Here is a 19,627-nt window from a genome sequence, read left to right as displayed (position 1 = left end):
TTTTGTGCAAAATTTCATCTACCAATATCTGTCCCTGATGTTATAAAGCAAAATGCAACAAATGTATTAGGGACCATCCTGATAAATCATTTTGTCCAACTGCATTTTGCTCTTCAGTGTCCTTGTGCAGCACGAGGAGAGGACATGGCTTATGGGATTGCCAGGTGGGAAAACAGGCATGATTTGGGACAGTCAGACCCTTCTTTGGGTTTCTGATGCCACTGTTGTTTGAATAAATGCAGCTGAGCCATGCTTTGACTGACCCACCAAAAATAAAAGCCTCACTGCTACTTTTTCAGCTGTTAATGGACTGAAATAACATGAATGGACATGCAGTTCCATCCTCATTATTAACTCTGCATTCACTGGGGGCAAGACAAGAGCTAAGATGTGTTATTTTTTTACTGCATAAATAATGCTTTATTCCTTCTTATGTTTAACATTCCTCAATATGAAGGAAGGAAAGTAGGACAAATGTAACTGAGATGAAAGTGTGACCTTCCTGCAGGATCAGAGCCTTGCCAAATTCCCTGTTTTGTCTGTAAAATTACATGGGCTAACTTCACACACAGCAGCTTCTATGCACGTCCCCCACACATTTCCAAAGGCAAATGAATCCTCAACACACCTAAATAATATCTGGAGTTGGACAGAGGGTGGAGAGAAAGCGATGCTGGATCTTGTCAGGCAGTGCAGAAGGGATAAACTTTTCTCCCTGGCTTTAGGTGTGTGCAAGGTGGCAGAATCAAGGTGTAAGACACATTAAAACTGAAAAAAAAGACATAAAATCAGGTGCTGCATACCTGGATAGATGCAAAATCCCCAGAAGCACAAGCTCCAAGAATAGCAGCACCCACCAAAACAGATTCCACTTCTTTGGACAGCACAACAGGTTTGCCTGCAGAGGGAAGAGCCAGGCCTCTGTTAGAGAACACAGCAGCACCAGCAGCTCCACAAATAATTAAAACAAAAAAAGGAATCAAAACCCATTATTCAAAACCCCATGCAGAGCTACATCCTGCTGTAGATTAATGTAAATCTCTCTGCTCTGTGGTTCCAGGCTCCAAGGAAAGTGCAGCATTTGAATAAAATCATTTTAGCAAAATATTAATTCAGAACCTAAAGCACACAAAAAAAACCCCTCCAGATCTTTGACACTGGCTATTTATCTCATTCAAAGGGCTTGGTATAGACCTGTTACCCACACCCTCCAAACCCACGTGCCTATTAAAAGTTGACCTGGAGGGGAAAACAAGGCAGTCTTCTTTTTGTTTCTTTTGCAACAAACAAAAAAAGACTGTTTGTGTTTGGTTTTGAACATACAGCCAACAAGCCAGCCTGGTTTTGCTGGAAGACGTGAAAATATGAGTAGTAAACTTTCTCAAGCTATCTATGAAACAATAAGAGAAATTTTGTCTTCCAATTTGTGCAAGATACTGGAAAACAAAATTAAAACACTGGAAAAACAAGCAAACAATATATATTCTAAAGTAGAATTAAATATTAGTGTTTCATCACCCATGGGTACTACTAAGAACACGCTTTCCCTTGGTTTATGCAGAATTTTCTGAGACCTGTTTCACTAGTGTAAAGAAAAGCAGGAAAAGGCTAAAAAAAACAAATAAAAATTAGCCTGCTTTCTTAATTCCCCAGAAAAATCTAAACCAAGAGCACAAATCTAGATACTTTTCTAGCTGCACTTCAGATGCTTCTACTCACTAAGCTGAAAAATTTAATATTCCTGCAGTATTTGGCACGTGTCTGCATTTCCAGTACTGAGATAATGTCATTCAGTGAGTGATGATGCAAACACAGGGGTGGGAGCAGGGATTCCTGCTCAGAGCCGTCTCCACCATATATACCCTAAAAAATGCTGCTCCTGAGAGCCAGCTGTAAGATTAGACAGAGTTGAAATGTGGGTGAAATCCTAAAATCAGCCACGAACAACTTCCATAGAGAAAAAAGGCAAAATGCCCACTTTGCAAAATGAGAAATAAAATTATTGATATAAAAAAGCAAATTGACCTCACACCAGGCTTTCAATTAGTTGATGCAAAGCTTGCTCTGTCACCTGAGCATTCCTGCAGCTCAGCTGAAGCACAGCTCAGGACTTGGGTCAGCTTGGAACAGCAAATCTCAAGCTCAGAGCTCTGTGGCTCTTTGCCAGGCGTCAGTGAGCAATTTTCAGCGTGCTCGAAAATTTACTGCCCATTTCCCGCACGGTCAGAATGAATACAGAATTCTTACCAGGCAAACAAAAAGATCAAGATACTTTTTAAGTGGCCTGTGGAATTATCTATTGGATGTCTGCATGGCTGAGTCATGGGCATTTGTGCTAACAATAATATATTCAGATTTTTTTCTTTTCAGGAAAGAATGGGGGATTGATCCTGGAATGTTAGTTATTTTATCTGATAGGCTCTAATGAGTTCAACATAACCAAGAGCATTTCAGTCAGATGAACTCTGACATCCCTTGTCAGTCACTGATTTTACAAATGCGGGAGAACTCCAGACTGCAAAAAGGCCTTTTGTCCTGAATTGTACTTGGCCATTAGTTACAGTCAAAGAACTTGTGATTACATTTTAATCAGAATACCTTTTCACAGATCTTTTCTTTTACACATCACCACCCAGCAGCCCAACTCTACATGTAGCTGAAATTCACCTGAAGTATGTGAGTTTTTGAAGGAAAGGCACGGATTTAACATCATTTTTCACAAAGCATCACTTTGACTACAATATATGTAGTGAATTTTAAGGTCAAGAGGCATTATGTTTTTGCTTGTCCATCAGGGTTATAAAGTGTGGTTTGATGTTTGATGTCAGATCTCCAGACCAAATGCCCCAAATTTGGGCCCTAAACTTCATTTATGACAGTTTAACTGATCTTAATTTGAAATAAACCCAAAACACACATCACTCAATGTTTCTCTGAAGTCCTTTACACTAAATTTTGTTATTTTTTCCACATTTTTTGAAGTATATTCAACTGACTCGCAGGTGTGCAGAGATGTCCAACACACACAGGCTGAAGGGAGACCAAAAACACCCCGGAGTGAAACACCATGGAGTGAAACACCATGGAGTGTTGTAGTGAAACACACAGCCAGGGCCTTCCACCCACCAGGTGGAAAGTGGGTGGAAGGCCGTGGGTGAATTTTGTAGAATTCCACCAGGAATTCTACAAAACCAAGGGCAACACCTTGCAGGAGCAGGGAATCAGATGTTTCCCCCTAAACCACGTCAGTGACACAGGCATGGAAGCAATTCAGGAAAGAATTGTTCTATAGGATGGATGCAATGCCAGCATGAGCAGGAAGTGTCACAAGTCAAATAGGGTGAAGCCAACAGAAGGAACATTTCATTGCACACTTTTTTGGCCATGCAGGAAAATACAGTTCTATATAAAGTCTTCATTTTTCCAAAGACAAAGTACTTATACACCTAAACAAAAAGTATTTGCACTCCTTTCCATGCCCTTCCCCAGGCTCACCAGTAATGTCAGCATGCATCTGCACAAAGAGAGGGTTTTTGCTCAGCCCACCACACAGGAACAGCGTGGTGATCTCATGTCCTGCAGCCTGCATCGCCTCCAAAATGTGTCTTGTTCCTAACTTCAAAAAGGGGGCAAAAAACAGAACCAGGTGAGCACAGGAGAGCAGCCAGGAACAGAAGCACACCTGCATGGCAAAGGCATCCCCACCAGAACCTTCTCTTTAGTCTGTGCAACAGCATCTGAAAATCCAGCTCAGTAAAGAGGTTACAATTCTGAAGCCAAATAGCAAAGCAGAACAAAAAGAGAACAGCAAATAAAAAACTGATTTCTGTCTTTTCAGCAAAAAGGAAAACCTGAAGAATTTTGCATTGGCTTAACTATTTCCCTTGGCCTTTGCCCTATGCAAAATAAAGTGTTCCACTTCATGGCTGGATTAATTGAAACATCTCAAATGCAAGCATATTTTAAACTTTTCATTTACAGTCTCCATTCTGAGAAACTCAAATCAGAACGGCAGAAGCAAATGCTTGCCATTTTCAAAAAAAAAATTATTTTTCTTTTTGTTCGCTTTGCTTCCCTCCTCACTGAAGTCAACCTTCTCGCTATTTCCCTCTTGCAAGAATATTTTCCATTTCTTTGACAAACTATTTGACCAAAAATAATTCTCAGCTCTTTATAATGTCTTGGAAGTTAAATTGGAAGCTCGTATTTGACAAAATGTCAAATTCAAGGCAAAATGTTGCCCAGGGTGACTCTTGGTAGGCAGATTCCCCACAATCTGGTCAGAGTTTTCACAAACTGTTATTTAAGTTTTCTTTAGACCATGCTGCAGTTCATTAAGAGGGCGGCAGCTGTAACAAACCCCTCTTCAAACAAAAACTACTGAAAATGGAACTTGCAGGGCTCCACCAGGCTGGAGATGTCCACAGTGAATGCCCAGCAGTATTCTGGACAAGCCTTGAAATGTATTTTGATTTTTAGACAAGCAGTTCAGAGGAACCTGAGCAGCCCCAGCTGACTAAATCCATTGCTTCCCTATTGACACAGAGGGCTGATCTCCAAATTGCACTGTCACGATTTTAATTATGGAAATATCAACTGCTCCAAAAGGAGCCTGCCTGCTCAGAACGGGCTGGACAGCCACAATTACATCTCTGATCATGTTCTCATCTGGCCAACTGTTGCATTGCATTTTGCAGTGAATAGTTAAAAGGAGATTCTCTTTCACTGCTTCTGAAATTCAAATTTATTAACAACTTCTCTCACAACATACACACGTCAAAGACCCTGAGAAAGAACATGCTGTGAAAATTATTTTGTGTTTACCTGCCTGGAAAATTGTATTCACACAGCAATTTAAATTAAAGCCAGACTTATTTCACTGTGGGTGGGGGGGGGAACTAATTTAATCCTGGGTTGGAGAAAATGCAAATTGAGGGGCTTCAAATGCAAATTTTATATAAAAAGGAAAAAGCATCTCCTGCTGAAAAGAAAACTAGAGATTAACATTCTGTGGGCAGGCCTACACTTTGTACAAGATTTTTACATAGGTTTAAAGTTTATCTTGCACTCATTGAAGACAGCTAATGGTACAAGATTACTACAACTGTTTCCTTCAATAAAAGTGAAGCTAAAATTGGGAGTGAAAATTTGATTTCCTAGGAATCCCATTAGCAATTAGTAAATATATAGAGTCAAACCCAATGTTCTCTGTCTACTTTTTAGTTACTGTTTCAATAATGTTTTGGGGGGAAAAATAATTTCCCTTAGCTTATAGTGAAAAGAAAACTACAATATGTCCTTTTTATATTAAATCAGCTCAATCAGCTCTCCAAAAGATATGCAGCTGCTGAGTTTACTGCTCAAGACAGTATTTGTGTTTTACAATCAAGTTTGAGCTGTATCACATAATGAGATAATAGGTGACTTTCCCAGGATTTCCAGCAGAGAAGGTTTCCACTTCGTTAGCATGAGATAATCACGGGGCACCTGTTCCAGACTGGGAAGTTCCTTTCAGGGGCAGGATCAGTCCCTGGCATTGTTGAACCTCTCCTCCACTTTCTTCTTTCAATGGTGGGATTATACTGAAGCATCAGGTATAACCCAGCTACATTCATCTGCAAAAGGCTCCCAACTCCCAACAATGAATCCCAGGCTGGGGTTAAGTTCTCCTTATTTGCTGAAGAGGGAGGGTTAAAACACGAGATGAACAATTCCCAATAAATTTACAGCAGCCGCCCACCCTCTCCATCCCAGATGGCTGACCCAGCCTAGAAAAGTTGTTGTTTAACCAGGAGAGGAGTTTGGAAGTTTTCCAACTGAATAGAGTTTTGTCAGGAAAACTCCCCAATTCATCAGACTGTTCATGTTTTGCAAAAACACCTCAAGTTCAACAAACTTTAAAAAAATAAAAATAAAAAATGGAAAGAAAGGATGTTAAAAGAATGTGGATTTCAGTCACCAGATGGCTGAGGACAGCACGTCCCACTGGAAACACCCTGGGCCAGGGTTTCCAAACCACTTCTGTGAGCCAGGGTTTCACCTCAAAACAGAACTTCTCGTGAACTGGAAATCCTGGGTTCAACAGAAAATCAGGGCAGAACAAAAAGAGTTCCGAGAAATTCCCCATCCCTGGTGCTGGCAAACAGCAGGGACATTTCCCAGCCTCCCTGCCCTGCCCTGCCCAGCCAGGGCCACAGGCTGGGACTGCTCCCCTCGGGGCAGGGACACAGGGGGAGGATGTGCCCTGCTGGGTCTGAGGCACAGCCCTGGCACGGAGCTCTGCCTCACCCAGCAGGCAGGGAGGGCACAGCCAGAGATTTGGGAACAATCTGAAGCTGAGGCTTTTCAGGGAGGGCACATCCAGGAATTTGGGAAAAATCTGAAACTGAGGCTTTTCAGGGAGGGCACATCCACAGATTTGGGAACCATCTGAAGCTGAGGCTTTTCAGGGCAGCACAGAGCCCTTTGTACAATTGCCAGAGCTTTTCTCCCCTCTCTCAGCCTCCCTCAGGACAGCTGGGATGTGAACACTGCTCCTTGTGCTGTCAGCCTCCTCCCTCACATCTGCACCAGAGGCAAAAGCTCCATGTACAGAAATTCCATAAGGACAGGATTTTTTAGGGGAACACCTTCCCCCAAAGTCTGCTGATTATTCTCCAGTTGGGAGTGGTCACCAATGTGGGTGAACAGTATCTTGCTCCTTTAAGGAGCCCATTAAGTGAATTCATGTATTATTAGAAATCTGGTTAGCAGAAGGGAATGATCAGTCTGCACAGAACAATTCATTTCTTCTTTTATGCACTAAACATGTCTTACAGCAATGGCTTGGATCGTGGCCAGGTAGATAAGGGCAAGTTCATCCAGACCCCGAGACAATGTTAGTCCAACAACCTGTGCAAAGATCAAAAGGAAGATGTAAAAATCCAGCCAAAGTAAAACTCCATTATTCTCTATGGCTTCTTGTTGTAACAAGTTTTAAGTGCTAATTCCAAGCCATGCTCCTGTGAGCTGTACACATAATGTAATGTTAAACATGTTATTCCTGATCTGGGGAAGAGCCACATAAATTATCCTTGCCCTTGTGAAGAAATAAAGAACAAACAGCATATTGTATGGGATTAGAGATAGATTAACTCTGACAGTTTTATGTTATGACTCAGATATTGCTCGTGAATGTATTTAATGTAATAATATGAAAATGCTATTACATAAAAATAACTTTTTAAAAGCATTTCTCCCCCTCCCTCCCAAGCACCCTAACACTGAAACACAATTAATAATTAAATACTATATCTTAACCTCCTTTACTCTGACATAAATCAATACTGCACTGTAGTTACTCTGGATTAATATCAGGCAAGACCTGCATGCAGACAGAATTGTGACAGAAAAAATGGGTTGCTATTACCAGTATTTGCATACAACCATCATAGCAAGGAAATTCTGATTTTGCTGCAGCATGCAATTCTTTCATAAAATAATGGAGGTACTATTAGGACCCAAAAATATATAGGCCTTTTTTTCTTTTTAAATGTTTCCTTTATTTGTGGCTTAAAACATGCAGCAGTGCTTATGCCTTTCCTATCTCAGCCTTAAATACAACAGATTTTGGGGCTGGTGAGCAGCTTGAGAGGCTCACTTCAAGGACAATTTGACATTTTGAAGGAGATTTTTGCATTAATCACCAGGTATTTTGATATCACCAAATTATACTCTTATGACACCCTTCTGTTACAGTTTTGCACAGCCCTGGCTTGTGAGCAAGCTGATCTACCATTGTAAATTCAAGGAAGAGAAACACCCAAACTCTGAAAGTTGGGTTGAAAGGCTGTTTAAATCAACCACCTATGGTGAGAATATTTCATTCCTTTCCCAGACAGGTTTACCCAAAGTTCTCTTGAAATTCATTGCAACGAATTGTAAGATTTGTTATCTCACCTGTGAGATAACAGCAGCAAGAGCTGTGCAATGTGATTCCTAGGAAAGGTACCTGCACACACAGAACATTCCTCAAATTTTTAGAAAATTAATGTGGCTGTAGTGATACCCAAGTACAATAATCTCTGGTTTTCTACTGAAACATCAGCAATGCAGCAAGAAACCCAAATCCTTTGGGATAGTGTAAATAGCTAAGGAGGAGTACTCTCAAAATTGAAGAAAAGCTCCTTCCAAACTGCTTTTTTTTCCTTTTTACCCTGTATTGACCTTTTTGCAAAGACAGGCTGTTTCTTACCATGCCCTTTAGTGTCAGATCTGTTAAGGGAGATCTGTTACCATGGAAATCTGGCCAAACATGTAAATCAACAGTGAGGAAACCCACAGGCAAAGATTTCTTAATCAGATCCAGGTGACTGTTCAAGTATGTATATATACTGTGAGCACTGCAAGAAAAACAAGTTGGAAAAAGAGGGGGGAGGTTATTCCTCAAACATAAAACATTTGTACCACCACCAGATGCAGAAACCTCACTAAAGAACAGCAAAACCCCACTGCCTGCCAAGGCCATGGCACTGCAAGGATATCTCTGTGCACGTGGGCTCAACAGGCCATCAGAATTCCTTAATTTCCTGGGATGAAGGGAGATAATATGACCTTGAGCTTGTCCACTGACTCCTAAGAGTCCCCAGAGCTGTTTGAGATTTGGGGGCTGCTGCTGCTCCTCTCCCACAGCTGAGGGAGGAGTAAGGAGGATTCCAGACAGAAATGAAAACCAAATTCCTTTGCAAATGTTTAAAAATTTCTCTGATTAATCAATAGCGCTGGATGTACAGCTTTCCTTTTTTAAACCATAATTATTTCAGTGTGTGTTATGATTAAAATGCAGCACTAAGGGTGGAGGAGAGAAAGTGAGTGGCTGCTATTTTAGGGAGGAGCCCAACATGGGCCTAAATATGATTGTTTCTAAGTTCAGATGCTACACCCAACTCCACAATATCCAACAGACTTTTTTCCTGGACTTAAGACTAATGGTGAATTCTTCAGTGCCTTGGCTTGCAATGACTCTAGTGACATTCCATTTAAAAAATGTTGCAATTACACTCAGAATATTTTTTTCAAACACTCATCCTATCACAAACAAACCCATAGATATTTTCCAACTCCTTGGAAACCTCCAAGCGGGGCATTTAATTCTAGACATGTGGGTCAATAATAGCATCTAACCCTAATTACAATTGATTAGTCATTGTCTCATCCACTGCAGACCCAAACAGTGATATTCATTTAGCCTCTACATGTATATTCAATCATGCACTAATGAGATCCCTAAGGGAATTTGGCATATGCTTTACTAGTTTGACTTCTGACCCACTAGCAGCTGTATATTTATACTTTGCATTCAACCATTCAGCTGCATGTTTTTTCAATTATACCTTACCATGTGTACATTATCAGAGGATATCATTCAAAATGAAGTACACTTGGAAGACATTAAAATGACTAATTTACATCATTATTCACGTCCTTTAAATGTGCTTTATGTGTCTTCCTGGACCCGAATTATGATAATTTGGAGGTCACCATCATTTCTTTCCTGTTCTTGTAAAAGTGGCCCTGTTTTCTCCATCCCTAAAGCAGTACATGCTAAGGATAAAGTAGTTTTAATTCCAGTCTCAATCACGGCCTGACTGTTGGGAAGGATAAAAAAGGAAAGCTTCACTCAACCACCAGACATCCCAGCTCCTCTCCTCTCCTCTTCCTCTCCCTCTCCCCTCCATTGCTCTCACAAGGATTAGCCATTTGTGCAGCTCTGTCAGAACACAAAGACTTGAACAAAAGAAGGCTGAAGTTGAGCCAAATATGCTTAAAATCCACATAACTTTGGAATTACACTTTTCCCCACACCTTTTCACATTTTATTTTTTTCCTAAATATAGATAAGGGTTCAAGGCACTACATTTGGACTGAGTGACCAGCAAAATCCCTCAAACACCTGCCAGAGCCTGTTTTACCACCTTTGTGTTTAACCCAGTGTAACACCATCACCTCCTGCTTTTTCTACTCAGTTCTCTGTGAAAGTATCAGAGCTTTTTCTACTCAGTTCTCTGTGAAAGTATCAGTGGCAGCTGCCTCTGACCTGCAGAGCTGAGCACGAGCTGCTGCCATGTAAAAGGAACTGTGCTGAAAGTGGAGAATAAGAAATCAATGCAAGGCTGCCCAGAGCTGTGCTCATACGTGGGACACAACTTCAGAAAACAACCAGGGGTTGGTATTTAAGCTGAAAGGTGCCAGCAGGTATCTTTCAGGGGGAAAAAAAATCCTAATTTTTTTAATTTCTAAATTAAAAAAAAAGGTTCTAAACCATCTAGAGACACAGAGAACTGCCAAGTATGATTCTTATATTCTGCCAGAAAGGTGCCAGAATTGCTGGTGGACGTTGTATGTGTAACTTCAATGCTTTCTTTTCAGGAGACATCTCTTTAGATGAGGAAATGGCACTGAGATCTATAGGAAAAGGAATTCTGCCCTAAACCAGCACTTCACCAAGTGCCAAAGGACACAAACTTTGCTGCCAGTTAGACACTTTCCTTCTCTATCAGATTAGAAATGGCCATTCTAGAAACCAGAATTATTTAAACTTTAAAGCCAAAAGGATCATATTATTTTCTTTTAATTTCCTACTCTAATATACCTGTACAGGATTTAACAGAGCAGTGATGACTAAATGTCAGACCTACACAATGTGTAGCATGAGAAGCAAAAGTGATAACATCACAGCAATTTCTGCAACTCACTGAACTACCCAAAAAACCCCAAGTTTTGGTGCACACAGATTGTGCCCATCAGATAGACCAAATGCTACATTTAAATTGTCCAGAAAATCCTCGTGTAATTCAATCCTCTCCACTTCCAGTAAAAGAAGGGTAAGAAAGAGCCCAGGAATAGGACTGGGAGGGTTGCACAAGCCTGGCCTTCAGCAGCAGTGGTCAGAGCTTGTCTGAGCCTCTCACAAATCTCTGCAGTGGTGCTAAAACAGCTGGAAATCTGCTCTGGTGGGGCAAAGGAGAGTTTGCACAGGGAAACTCCCCAGATCAGCTGCTCAGCAGGGACCTGCCATTCCAAACCCACCTCTCAGCAGCCTCAGGAGAAAGGGAGGACAGGTTTGGGGAGGCAGAAGGAGGTGAGAGCAGCCAAGAGGCATGGATTTGTGACCTCTGATGTTCTTTATTTAATGATCCAGACATGCACGTGCTTAACTCTTCATTGCACTCAGCATGGGAAGTAAAGGCAATATGGAATTCCACACCAAAGTATGGAATCCTCATTTAGTTTCCCCTCCATGGCTATCTGCAATGGCTGAACTGATTCAAATTCCTACAGCCACAAAGAGAATATCCTTCAACATAACAAACCAAATTCTCTGATCTGTTCTGCTGAGAATTCCAGTGAAATAATTTATCATCACCAATAATCCTCCAAAACAAGGTACCATGTTTGAAGGGAGCCTACAAGAAAGATGAAGAGAGACAATCACAAGGGCCAGGAGTGACAGGACACAGGGAATGGTTTCACAGTGGCAGAGGGCAGGGATGGATGGGATATTGGGAAGGAATTTTTCCCTGTGAGGGTGGGCAGGCCCTGGCACAGGGTGCCCAGAGAAGCTGTGGCTGCCCCTGGATCCTTGGAAGTGTCCAAGGCCAGGATGGACAGAGCTTGGAGCAACCTGGGACAGTGGGAGATGTCCCTGCCATGGCAGGGGGTGGAACTGGGTGGGCCTAAGGTCCCTCCCAACTCACACCCTTCTGTGGTTCTGGGATTATTTTTATTCTGTGTATATGACTTAATGTAGGTAAACACATAATCCAGAGTTTTGGCCAACAGCAGCTGCTACTTGTATCCAGGATAAGGCTGAAGTTTGGGGAATCATGGAAAAATAGAAAGGAAAAAAAAAAGGAAATAACAAGTTCAGATTTCAAAGTTCCTGATTTTTGTTCATTCAAATGAAATTCTTTAAATTTAATAAATATTTGAGAAGGACAGGGAGACAGAAGATGAGAGAATTAATATGAGACTTGTTTAGTAAATTTATAGCAATACCAATGTTTCATTAGGAGAGTGATACCTGGAAAGCATTAGAAAAGTACCACTGAGCAAATTAACTTAGTAAAATATTATCACTCTTTTAATAAAATATCACAACTCTTACTATCAGTGCTATTCTCCACCATGTTACTAACTGCAGGAGACTCAAATCCAAAGTTATGACACCAGACCCTTGGATAATATGGAGTTCTACTGCCAATATTCTGTGTTTAGTGTCCTGTTCACATCACAATCTCAATTTCTGCACTGTGGCATTGTTTGTGGTCAGTCAGTTCAGTATCAGACCCAGCAGACACAAGTAGGATACTCCATAGGCATTTTTCCAGCACAAAAAAAAATGGTTTATCCTGGCATTACAGACTAAACTGTTTGTCTTATGCTCATACTTCAAATGGGGGCACTGGAAAAATGGCCTGGAAGCCAGAATTTTGAAAAAGACCCAGTTCAATCTTTATTCCAAACATACACAGATGCATTTATTTCCTGATTTCCTTTTCCAAAGAACAACAAAGAGAATTCTAGGAAGCATGAATCTGTTTCATATTGAATGAAGTCCAATGTATTTCTGGGAATCCTGGTCAAGTTCTTAACAAACAAGTAAGGCAGTGGGCCCTGCAAGGCAAGGAAGGGTCATCCAGAGAAACCAGGTAGAGCTTTATCTCCCCAGGGAGGACTGAAAATATCTCTGTATCAGCACGTGTTTAATCCATCCATCAGGACTGGCCCTGCCTCAAAGACCAGAGGGAGAAACTGAAGGGAAAATGCCAAGTTTGCTGGGCTTTTTCTTTAATCTAAGGGGGAAAAAGACATTTAAAAGAATCACATTTTCATCCAACGTGCCCAACTGTTCAGCTAAGACCTCTCTGGGAGTGATGTGAACCATCTCAGAATGAATCCAAGCCAAAAAAGCTTGAGGAAGTCCAGGCCTGACAGAAGTGTCTGAACTGTCTTCATCTACTTCTAAAGCAGAACAAGCTCAAATTCCACATCACAGACAGCCTCTTGTTCAAGGAATCCTAGAGGTACCTCCAAGTCACCCCTCCATTTAAAGCTTTGTCTGAAAATTCATCCTGTGTTTCTCTGTTCTATTTGTGGGGCAAGCTGGAGTTTCTCATACAGTGGCCACATCTTCCTTTAGATGACTGTTTCAAAAATACTGAATAATATATTCCTAATTAAGCTACATCCCATCCTTGGAGCTTAATTATTTCACATACAAATTAAGACATATTGCTAGCCCAAGGCATGGACGTCTGCTGAACAGGGCTGGTGCTATAGAATCAAGAAATACCTTGGGCTGGATAGAAAAGCAAAAAGTTAACAAGATTACTTAGATATGCCAAAGGTATCTGATATGCCAAAGGTATCTGAGGGGAGTTTAAATCTTACATTTATGAGCAATCATTTGGGAAGTCTTTGTAAATAGTTCCAGCCTGCTATCAGACTGTTAATTCCCCTGAGTGAGAGTGAGGACACTGCTGGGAATACAGTGTGCTTCAGTCTGTGAGGCAGGTATGTGATAAAGGAATAAAACAGTGACCTGGCTTCAGCCTTGGCCTCCAATTCTGGGAAGGCGACGTGGCCTCGCACCACATGATCAATCTGAAAAAGAGAAAAGCAACATTTTGAGGATGATTACATCTTGAAAATTCAATCCTGGAAAATGGAAGCTCTAAAAAAAGACAAGAGAGCTTCTAAATTACTCATGAAGTGTTAAATCCTAATCCTAGCAAAGCCAATGGCAAAACTCCCACTGAAATTCAGGATTTGGCATTTAAACAGTAAGAAAAACAACCAACCTTGCACCAAACCCAGGCCAAATGCTAAGCATGCAGCTCCTCAGTCAGGAGATTAAGGTGAAAGAATGACTCTTTTCCTGTCCAACACTCCCTGCATGTCCTCTAGCCTGTCCCATTCTGCATGGATATCCTCATTGGAATTCTACCAGAAGCATCTTCTTGGCCCAAATCCCTGCATCATCTTTCTCTTTCACACTGTTATGATAAAACACAAGGTGTGTTGTCATCCTGATAGATGCCTCATGCATTCATTGCAGGAAACAAAATGTATACCCTGAGAAGCAATTATTGCTATAAAAGAAGATCAATATAAGCTCTGTCTTTGGCTGAATTTATAAATCAGCTTGTCCTTTCCCTCCAGAGTGGTTACCATTACTCACAAAACAAAGTATCAGGTAGAATAATATGGGCTTTTAAGGCAATAATTCAGCACGTTTTGTGGCCTCTTGGTAATATCCCATCAGAGGTGACAGTAAAAGCTAAGGAGGCAAAACTACAGCTACTCAAGAGCACTGAGTATATTTGGCAGTACTTATTGACAGCAAATCACATTGGTATTTAATCTTAACAGCATGAGTCTAGTCTTGAACCACATAATGAAGCATACACATGTGAACACAGCAAAGAAAATAATGCATGTCTGTTCTCCCTGAGATCAGCATCAGAGGCCAAACGTGTGCATGCACCAGAAACACAGCTCAGGCCTGAATTCTGCAATCCTGCAGAACACAGGGGCAGCTCAGAAATTCAGAAATAAAACCATAAATAAACATCATATATAGGTGTCTGCTCTGAAAACACTGTTACACATAACTGCTACAGGACTTACAATGTTTGCCCTTAATTCAAGCCATGGCCACAGGAGGGATGCATCTAGAAACCCTTTTCTGTTATTTTTATTTCACATTTTGCGATGATGTCATGCTATCCTTTGTTTTGCAATATATTTCTTCTTATAAATTTTGAAAATGTAGTGTAAAACCCCATTGAATATACAAATAAACAAGAATTTGCAGAATAAGGGACTTCTTAATTCTTCATTTGGACTCTATCTAAAACAAGTTTCAAAATCCAAGTGATTTCTTTTGCAGCGGTATCACCCAAAAATTTGAGCTTTTTAAAGGGATCAACTTTACTTTTAAGAAGTTTGATCAGACTGTTCAAATTTTATGGAAATAATTCACCTTGGGGTGTTGATCAAGCAATGGAAAGAATCCCTAAACATGTTCCTTTTTTTGGTTTGTTTTCAGAAAACTTTAGGTGTGAGAAAGCAGGAGCTTTGAAACGACAGAGATAATAAATGCAGTGTACCCTGCACAGGCTGTGTCTCCTCCCATGGCTCCCTGTGTCTTCTGTTCACACCACCTCAAGGAAACCACAGGGGATATTCCACGAGTGTTTTAATGAGACATTTTCCCTAATATTCCTAACAGTACTTCAAGCTGACTTTTGCTATGGGTCCTAACAAGACTGTTCATTTTTCCCAGTAAGTTTTTTAATGATTCAGGAACGCCTTGTTCTCTGGTACAAGAAAGGAAAGGATTTTCAAAATCATCTTTTTCAAATGCTTTAACTCTCATTGTACATTTAAAGTGTGGAACCACTGTGAGCCAGCCAAGAACAACTACTGGCTGCCTGTATCCTGTCTGGAACTTAGATAAGTGTATTTACCTGTTCAGAATTAAGCACACAGAAACTTCCTTCTCAAAAGTGTTCTTGCAAAGCAGCACACAAGATTTGCTATTTTCCTTGAAAAATGGTAGTGTTATCAGCATTCATTTATTATTTTATATGGATATTATTTAATTTTATGTCTGGTTGTAGCAGTTATTTGTAAAATGGGACACTTCTTGGTCCTAGCCCAATCTTTACCTGAAAAATTTAAAGCACACGTATCCCACTTGCTGCAAAAGCAATTATTAAAAATTATTATTAATTATTAATTTAAAAGTTTTTAGCCACAAGGCTAAAAATGGGCTGGAGGTGGGGTGAGAAGCCAGGCTGCAGGAGGAGGAATGACTCTGCCACTGCAGCTGTGACACAGAGGAACGTCAGGAGAGAGCACAGGAGGAATCCCAGTCACAGCTCAGCCTGGGGTGTGTCTGGGCTTCCTGATCCAGGAGGATTTCTGCTTCTCATTCAGTGACTGTTCCATATGGAATGTTTAAATGCAGCAATGCCCCAGTGCATTTCCTGGCCATGTACTCCCACCTCCAGGCTTGTAAAGAGATGGGTGGTGCTGAGTCAGGAGTGATCACAGCTGCAGTTTGTGACAGAACAAACCCACCTGCACTGGGGCTTTGCAGGGACACCCACAGGCCTGGGGCTCTCTCCTGCAGCCTCTCCAGAGGCCCCTGCAGCTCAGCCCTGAGGGCAGCCAGGGCATCCTAAGGCTGGGCAAGGTGACACTGATGCCTCAGGTTTTGGCTTTTATATTTTTTACATTCTGTGCTGCTTTAGTGTGCAACTCTAGACTTCATATTAGGGAATGGTGAGCTCTCTTCACAGAATAGAGACAAAATAATTCCTACTCTAGCTGGGGACCAAGGACAAATAATCCAAATCTCAGGCCCAAGAGCATAAACACTGTGGACTGAAGACAGAAAAAATAAGAAGGATGGAACTTCATAGGCTAAAACTGTAATTGGACAATTAACTCCAATATGCAAATGGACCAAAACTTATAAAAATGTACCCCATGACAGGCCATCCATTTTATGACCATTTTGGTTCATCTTGGGTGTAGCCCTGGCTGGGCTCTTGTGCTGCCCAAGGTGGATCCATTGAGGCCCTTTAATAAATCCCTGCTTTAGTCTTTAATTCTGTCTAGTCTCTGTTCTAGGGCAGCCTTCACAAGGCATCAGCACAAGGAGATCCAGAAACCCCAGGGTTAAGCAGTCACCAAGGACTTGCTGACACTTTTGGACTCAAGCCTAAATACTAAAGTGTACATGCAGCCTTTCTTTAAATTTGATATGTTATACTTCTGACTGCCTTCCTGTAAATACAAAGATTCATTTCTTAGTGAACCCTGCTTAGCTTTAATTTTTATTGGTAAATTAAATTAACCTAGTACTTTCAGATTCTCTGTATTCAGGGAAACAACTGAGGTGATGGAATAATATGTTACCATGTTACTGTTCTGCCCCTATATCTTTCATTTATGTCCATCAATGAACACAACTGATCTATATAATACAATGTGTATCATTTTCTTCACCTCACACTCTGTGTCAGCCTCCTGCTAAAGCAAAGAATGAAGCCAATTTGCCTGTAAGATAATTACAATAATCATTACCATCACCATAAAAGGAAGACATGCCCTGTACATAATCCCCTATCTCTATGCAAATTAGAATTACATAACAGACATAACACTCATCTAATTGTTAATTGCCTTCAGCAGCCTGGTACATCCCATGATCTTATGGAGGTGTTTCAGGTCTGAATTGCCAGTCTCCAAACACTCACCAGTTTTCCTGTAGCACTCTGGCCTCCCTCATTCAACCACAGTCCAGGTACCATGGCAGAGAAATATGGTCCCCAAACACCAGGCACAAAAATGGGGGTTTCACTCACCTGGAAAAAACAACAGAAAGCTCTAGGGAATCCAAGTATTTGTCAAAGTAGGAACTTCACAATTAAAGCTTGGCAGCCGTCAGAGTCCAATACTGAGACAATTCCTGCTTCTCCACTGGAATTACCAACAGAAGTGGAGATATACAGGTAAATTTACTCCAAAAAGCATGGAAAAATGTTTTCCCCCATTTACATAATTTTTAGATGACAAGACACAGCCCACAACCCACCCATCCCCACTGACAGAACAGCTGGGCCTGGCCAAACAGAAAGTAAGAAATTTCAGGAATAGGAGATGCATTTTACAGAGAGAGGGAAACTGCCTCATTTCTCCAGAAAAAGGCCTTACTTAGAGCGACTAGTGGGATACAATACTCTGCTTGACTGGATGAGCAAACACAGGCACTGTAATTCACACTGAGTTTCCAGAGCACCCATCCTGTACATTTGGAGAGCCCAGAATGAGGAGGGAATCCTGCTGGCAGAGGACAGTGGTGTCCCTTGAGAGCTGCCATCAGCTCCATGCTGGCAGTGGAAGCCCAAGCTCCACCTGGGCCCTCACAACAGTGCCAGGAGAGCTGGGTTCCTCAGGTGCACACCTGGGCTGGGATCTGCTTGGCTTCAGCAGCAAACATGCCTGGCTAAACACCAGACTCTGCCCCTCACTTAGGCTTAGCTTTACACAAACCACTCCTAGCTGTGAGGGCAGATCAGGCAGGTATCAGAGCAGTGCTCCACCACCCACACACCAATATCCCCAGCACAGTGACAGCCTGGTCCCTGCACTCCCTGCTTTTGTGGTTAGACCACTCAGGATGTGGGAGACACTGGTTCATTTCCTTTCTCTCCTTCAGAAGATGCAAATTACCAGTTTATAAGGGTGGAGGGCATTTTTCTTCCTCTTGCAAAGTGGTTTCACTTTCAATGGACCAGACAGACTTTCTAGACTTCCCTCCTGGTTCAGCAGATCACTGTGCAGTCTAGCAAGCAAGGCCAGCACACACCAGAAATGGGATGGTGGGACTTGGGTCCCAGGACTTGCTCCAAAGACTAATTGCGAATTCCCCCCTGGTTGAACATGGAATTCTTGCAGCAGGGACTGGAGGACACAGGCCATCCATTACCTGCCAGGCTTCTCTTGGAAGCAGGATTCATGTTTTCTCTTCCACACTCAAGTGAGACACAGCTGTGAGTTCACTGGGAAAAGAGAACAGCAGTGCAGTCCTACACCATCCCATGATTTATGCTGCACTTCCCACTGATGATGGCTAAATCTGCAACTGTTGTTTTCTAGAAGGTGGGAACTACTAGCAGAGAAGGATACAAGAGAATTAGTTCCCTAACGAAATCAGTCTGTGTGTTTCCAATGCTGAAGAGCAAAAAGAGAGGTCTTAGTCAATGGGACAATGGGGTGTTTTGCATTTAGACTTTCCTCTTCAATAGCAAAATTCTAGACCCATTGAAGGATGCTCAAGGTTTGCTGTTGAATTCAATAAAGCCTGGACTTCACATCAAAACAGTTTTGAGAATAATTAAAAATTCAGGCCTGCTCCTGTCAAACTATGCACATTCTCTCTATATTTAAACAGGCTGAACTTTAAAGGCAGTTTGTACTAGCCAGTAGGGAATATGCTCCAAGATGCAGTTTACTGGCATTTGTGCATCACACATGTTTAGTAAATACAGCAGCAGGGAGGTTTCTGCACAAACAATAGTCTGCTCAAGCCATAAACTTACAGTACAGCTGATTCTTGTCAGGAAGTTAAGTAGGAAAACAAAACAACAAAAATTTGTTTTTCAAAATACATCACCACTGTGTCAAGAAATGCTGATTTCTCTCAGGAAGGCATCTAACAAATCTGGGAATCCTGCTTGGTTCTCCCTTATCAGCTCTGATGCCCTGACTTACTTTCCCTACAGATGTGTGCGTACACATGTGTCTGTGTGTCTGTGCAAGATTCTGGCTGACTAAACACATTAAAGAGCAAGAATAGCTGCACTGAATTTACAAAGGCATTTATGACTCCAAGTGGACGAAGCTACGTCAAAAACATTGCAAAGACATTTGGTTTTGTTTTGTTTTCTCTTAAAACTACAAATTAATACAGCTTTGAGTTTTCAGCACCTCGATGGGGCAAGCCTTCTTTTACGATTTCAATAACAAAACGAAGCACAAGAAAAAGCAAATCCTAAAACAAGCTGATTTT

General features: G+C 41.4%; 1 protein-coding gene across 5 annotated transcripts in view; it reads right to left on the bottom strand.

Moving 5' to 3' along the window:
- The window catches only part of FGGY (FGGY carbohydrate kinase domain containing), a 128,785-nt gene that overhangs the window by 26,007 nt on the left and 83,151 nt on the right, over positions 1-19,627 (bottom strand). For 4 of the 5 annotated variants that reach the window (XM_063166212.1, XM_063166211.1, XM_063166210.1 and 1 more), the window contains 6 exons: positions 17,313-17,420; positions 13,583-13,644; positions 8,234-8,381; positions 6,817-6,891; positions 3,496-3,616; positions 804-898 (listed from right to left, as the gene is read on the bottom strand). In XM_063166212.1, coding sequence (XP_063022282.1) covers positions 804-898; positions 3,496-3,616; positions 6,817-6,891; positions 8,234-8,381; positions 13,583-13,644; positions 17,313-17,420 — 609 coding nt within the window. Of the gene's footprint in view, positions 1-802; positions 899-3,495; positions 3,617-6,816; positions 6,892-8,233; positions 8,382-13,582; positions 13,645-17,312; positions 17,421-19,627 lie in introns of those variants that run through there. The other variant, XM_063166214.1, reaches the window with a different exon arrangement.

The sequence above is a fragment of the Melospiza melodia genome, chromosome 11 (genome assembly GCF_035770615.1).
Source record: "Melospiza melodia melodia isolate bMelMel2 chromosome 11, bMelMel2.pri, whole genome shotgun sequence".
Taxonomy (NCBI): Eukaryota; Metazoa; Chordata; class Aves; order Passeriformes; family Passerellidae; genus Melospiza; species Melospiza melodia.
The sequence above is the reverse complement of the archived record's forward strand: the minus strand, read 5'-3'. Positions and strand labels throughout refer to the sequence as shown.